General features: G+C 43.7%; 1 protein-coding gene across 1 annotated transcript; it reads left to right on the top strand.

Annotated features, from left to right (window-relative positions):
• Positions 1–2,889: 2,889 nt before the first annotated feature.
• On the top strand, positions 2,890–3,951 carry LOC138895391 (uncharacterized). The gene has a single exon (XM_070180074.1). It carries the CDS (start codon positions 2,890–2,892, stop codon positions 3,949–3,951), a length of 1,062 nt encoding a protein of 353 aa, XP_070036175.1.
• Positions 3,952–4,978: the final 1,027 nt, after the last annotated feature.

Below are 4,978 nucleotides of genomic sequence, written 5' to 3'. Positions count from 1 at the left end.
TGTATATATGTTATGGGTAGGTCGGGGCCCTGTTCCGATCATAGTACATCTATCAGTAGAGGCTTGTAGACATATCCTGTTGGTTAGTGCAGTATGTTGGGTTTGTAGGCCTGGTATGTATAATTTGGTGGTTTGTCAGCTGTAGTAGCTATGACGGCCTTTTCAGCCTAGCTTTATATTGATGTTTAGTTAGCGCTAGTTTCCATTCAGTTTTATATTTTGCTTCGCAAATTGTCTTGCAAGGTGGCCCCATGGCCAAAGTATGACATTATGTGTTCAGAGTCCCTTAGTCGCAATTTGGTACGCCAGGTTAGGTGAGGCACCAGGTGCTTGTATCGCTCCTAGGTTCGGGGCGTGACAAACTTGGTATCAGAGCAGTTCTGTCCTAGGGAGTCTACAAGCCGTGTCTAGTAGGGTCTTGTTTATAGATGTGTTGTGCACCACATTATATAAGCAGGGCACTACAGGGCATTTAGGAGTTGGTTACCCTTCTTTGAAATCTAAATCGTGCTACAGAACTGAGTTATAGGAAATTTGAATTAAACTTATGTGTTGGTGTTTGCATGCACAGATGACGGTGACTAGGAAGACTACGGCTAGCCAGAGGAGAGATACAGCAGTAGGTGAGGGGACCAGCAGGGTACCCCCAGTAGATGGGGCCCAGTCTGAGGCTCAAGGTGAGACCCCTACTCAGCCATTACCGGCTCCTCCACCAACTACGGAGATTCCTAGGGAAACCGCACATCCAGTTCCCCCTCCACTTCCATCAGATCAGGACTTGAGGAGTGCGGTGCATTTGTTGACACAGTTGGTAGCTACCCAGCAACAGGCTAGGGCATCAGCTAGTGCAGGAACTTCTGAGGGGTCTGGGAGTTCAAGGGTCCGAGAGTTTATTGCTTTGAGTCCCCCAGAGTTCACGGGGACAGATCAGAGGGAGGACCCACAGGATTTCATAGATCAGCTTCACAGGATCTTTCGTGCTACCTACAATCTACTATTGGGATGACCCTGGATACATGCCGCTGGGGCCGTAGCTTTTACTCTGCATCAGGTTGTGATGTTTGAATGGAATCATCAGGAAGTGATCATCCATGGAGACGGGAGTAATCCCATCTATACCAATCAGATTGTTCCAGTCATCGAGAACAGGAGGAAGCTGGGTGGAGAAACATACCATCGTATTGAGCACGTCAACGCAATTGAAAAGGACAAATAGTGGAGCAACAAGATAGAAAGTATATTGCTACGGACAGGGTACGAGCCTGATAAGGGTCTCGGCAAGAATCTCCAAGGGATCACCAAACCGGTACAGTTGAAGCATCATGGTGCAACTTTTAGGCTTTGGTATGAATACACTTGTCAAGAGTATCAGGATTGGTCGCCGCCATGGCGTGGTACTTATTATCCGCTGGAATAACCGGTATCACATTTACACCAAACATTTCATCAAGCCGATATGATGTGGGGGTCTGAAGAAAATGGAGCTCTAGCTGGCATAAAGAAGCTATTTCTGGATGATGAAGACATGGACTGCAGCGTGATAGTTGAGGAGGAGGAGGAGGAGGAAGAAGACCTTACTATTCAGACCATGGAGAAAGGAGTTGTTCTCAAGAACTGGACTGCTGCACCATGTCGGGCCCGTCGAGTTCCCGGGTAGCCTGGCAATTAGCATCAGTTATTTTCAAAGCAATTTTATGAGCTTCTAAAACATTTTCAGTATTTTGTTCTGAACGTATTTTGTTTTGAAATAATTGCTCGAGTCATCGAGTCGTACTTGTTATTTTAGTATTTATTTTTATTCTTTACATTTTTTCTCTATAGCATTACTATTACCTATCTCGATGAACCTACGACTGTGACATGTAATGAGACAACGCAACGTAAGGATAGTGATTCAGAGGATCTGAAAGAGGATGTAATACCTGAGGAAATTGTCGGAGAAGTGGACGAGACCGAGACAGTTAACTTAGGGGATTCCGAAACAATTAAGGAAACCCCTATAAGCATTCACCTATCACCTATCACCGTCAGAGAAGGAAGAGTACATCCAGTTCCTGAAGGAGTATGAAGACATCTTTGCATGGTCTTACGATGATATGACTGGTCTGAGCATATTCATAGTGGCTCACAAGTTACCCACCGATCCCATGTGTCCACCAGTAAAACAGAAGCTCAGAAAATTCAAGCCAGATATGAGTTTAAAGATAAAAGAGGAAGTCACTAAGCAAATCAAAGCCAAAGTTCTCAGAGTGGTTGAATATCTGACTTGGTTAGCCAACATTGTACCGGTTCCGAAGAAGGATGGGAAGGTTAGAGTATGTGTCGATTATCGGGATCTAAACAAAGCAAGTCCAAAAGATGATTTCATGTTGCCCAATATACACATACTAATTGAAAATTATGCCAAGCATGAACTCCAGTCTTTTATGGATTGCTTCGCGGGGTATCATCAGATCTGGATGGATGAAAAGGATGCCGAAAAGGCAGCCTCTATCACACCATGGGGGATGTACTGCTATAAAATGATGTTGTTTGGCCTAAAGAATGCTGGAGCCACTTAAATGAGAGCCATGACAACTATTTTCCACGACATGATACACAGGGAAATAGAGGTGTATGTGGATGACATCATCATCAAATCTAGGAAAAGTACAGATCAAATAGCAGACTTGAGAAAATTTCTTAATTGGCTTCGAAGGTACAATCTAAATATTGCTAGGATTCATCGTCAGCCGCTGAGGGATTGAATTGGACCCGTCAAAGGTCAAAGTTATCCAGGACTTTCCATCTCCAAAGAACAAGAAAGATATGACAAGTTTCTTAGGGCATCTCAACTATATCAGCCGTTTCATAGCATAATCAAATGTGATTTGTGAACCGATTTTTAAAATGTTGAAGAAAGATGCCGCAACGAGCTGGACTGAAGAATGCCAGAAAGCCTTCGACAAAATCAAGGAGTATTTATCTAAACCACCTATTCTGGTCCGACCAGAACCAGGGAGACCTTTGCTGCTTTATTTTTCCGTACAAGATGGGGCTTTTGGTTGTGTTCTGGGACAACACGATGAGACGGGAAGAAAGGAGCAGGCCATATATTATCCGAGTAAAGAATTCACACACTATAAAGCATGGTACTCTTTACTGGAATGCACCTGCTGCGTTTTGACATGGATAGCTCAAACGTTGAGGCATTACTTCTGTGCTTATACCACATATCTCATATCAAGAATGGACCCGTTGAAATACATCTTCCAGAAACCCATGCCTACTGAAAAGTTGGCGAAATGGCAAATATTGTTGAGTGAGTTCGACATCATCTATGTAACCCAAAAAGTAGTCAAAGGGCAAGCATTGGCAGATCATTTGGCAAAAAATCCTGTAGATGGAGAATATGAACCATTGAAAATGTATTTTCCCGACGAGGAAGTATCATTTGTGGGAGAAGACATCACTGAAGCATACGATGGTTGGGGGATGTTCTTCGACGGAGTCGCGAACTTCAAAGGAGTAGGAATTGGAGTTGTCTTAGTATCAGAAACTGTCCAACACTGTTTGGTATCCGCAAAACTCAGGTTTCCATGTACCAACAATATGGCAGAATATGAGGCTTGCATCTTGGGACTCATGTTGGCCGTTGACATGAACACTCAGGAGTTGCTGGTAATTGGAGATTTCGATCTCTTGGTACATCAGGTTTCAGGAGAGTGGACCACGAAGAACACTAAGATATTACCATATATGTACTGTGTGCAAGAGCTGATCAAGAGGTTCACGAAGAGAGAAGTCAAACATGTTTCGATGATTCAGAATGAGTTCGCAGATGCATTGGCCACTCTATCTTCTATGATACAACACCCAGACAAGAATTTCATCGACCCTATCCCAATAGGAATTCATAAGCAACCAGCTTATTGTGCTCATGTTGAAGAAGAAAGTGATGGAAATCCATGATTCTATGACATCAAAGAATACTTGGCAAAAAGGGAATATCCGGAGTACGCAACTCATGCTCAGAAATGCACACTCCGAAGGTTAGCAAACCACTTCTTTCAGAGCGGAGGGATTCTGTACAGAAGGACTCTTGACTTGGGGTTATTACGGTGTCGATGCCAAGGAAGCATCCAGATTGCTTGAGGAAATACATGCCTGAACTTGCGGTCCGCACATGAATGGTTTTGTCTTAGCCAAGAAAATACTAAGAGCAGGGTATTTCTGGTTGACCATGGAGACAGACTGCATCAGGTATGTCCAGAAGTGTCACCAATGCCAGATACATGCAGACATGATACGAGTGCCATCAAATAAACTCAATGCAACATGTGCACCATGGCCTTTCTCTGCTTGGGGTATGGATGTCATCGGTCCAATCGAACCCGCTACTTCAAATGGGCATAGATTTATTCTAGTGGCAATAGACTATTTCACAAAATGGGTTGAAGCTGCATCTTACAAAGTTGTAACTAAGAAGGTCATCGCAGACTTTGTTCGAGATCGCATTGTTTGCCGGTTCGGGGTTCCAGAGTCAATCATCACCGACAACGCCGCCAATCTTAACAGTGATTTAATGAAGGCTATGTGTGAAACTTTCAAGATCAAGCATAAGAATTCCACATCATATAGGCCGCAAATGAATGGAGCTGTAGAAGCCGCCAACAAGAACATCAAGAAGATATTGAGGAAGATGGTAGATAATTACAAACAATGGCACGATAAGTAGAAATCATACCAAGGTTCGCACATCAACTGGGGCAACTCCTTAGATATTGGTTTACGGTACTGAAGCGGTTATCCCTGCCAAAGTAGAAATCCCTTCTCTGAGAATCATACAAGAAGCCGAGCTCAGCGACGCAGAATGGGTACAGAGCCGATATGAGAAACTGGCCCTCATTGATAGAAAAAGAATAAGTGCAGTATGTCACGGTCAACTCTACCAAAACAGGATGGCAAGAGCTTTCAGCAGAAGGGTCAGACCAAGGCA

Source organism: Nicotiana tomentosiformis, chromosome 7 (assembly GCF_000390325.3).
Source record: "Nicotiana tomentosiformis chromosome 7, ASM39032v3, whole genome shotgun sequence".
NCBI lineage: Eukaryota > Viridiplantae > Streptophyta > Magnoliopsida > Solanales > Solanaceae > Nicotiana > Nicotiana tomentosiformis.
The sequence above is the reverse complement of the archived record's forward strand: the minus strand, read 5'-3'. Positions and strand labels throughout refer to the sequence as shown.

Coding starts and splice junctions, on each gene's coding strand:
- LOC138895391 (XM_070180074.1), top strand. CDS start 2,890: ATGTTGAAGAAAGATGCCGCAACGAGCTGGACTGAAGAATGCCAGAAA.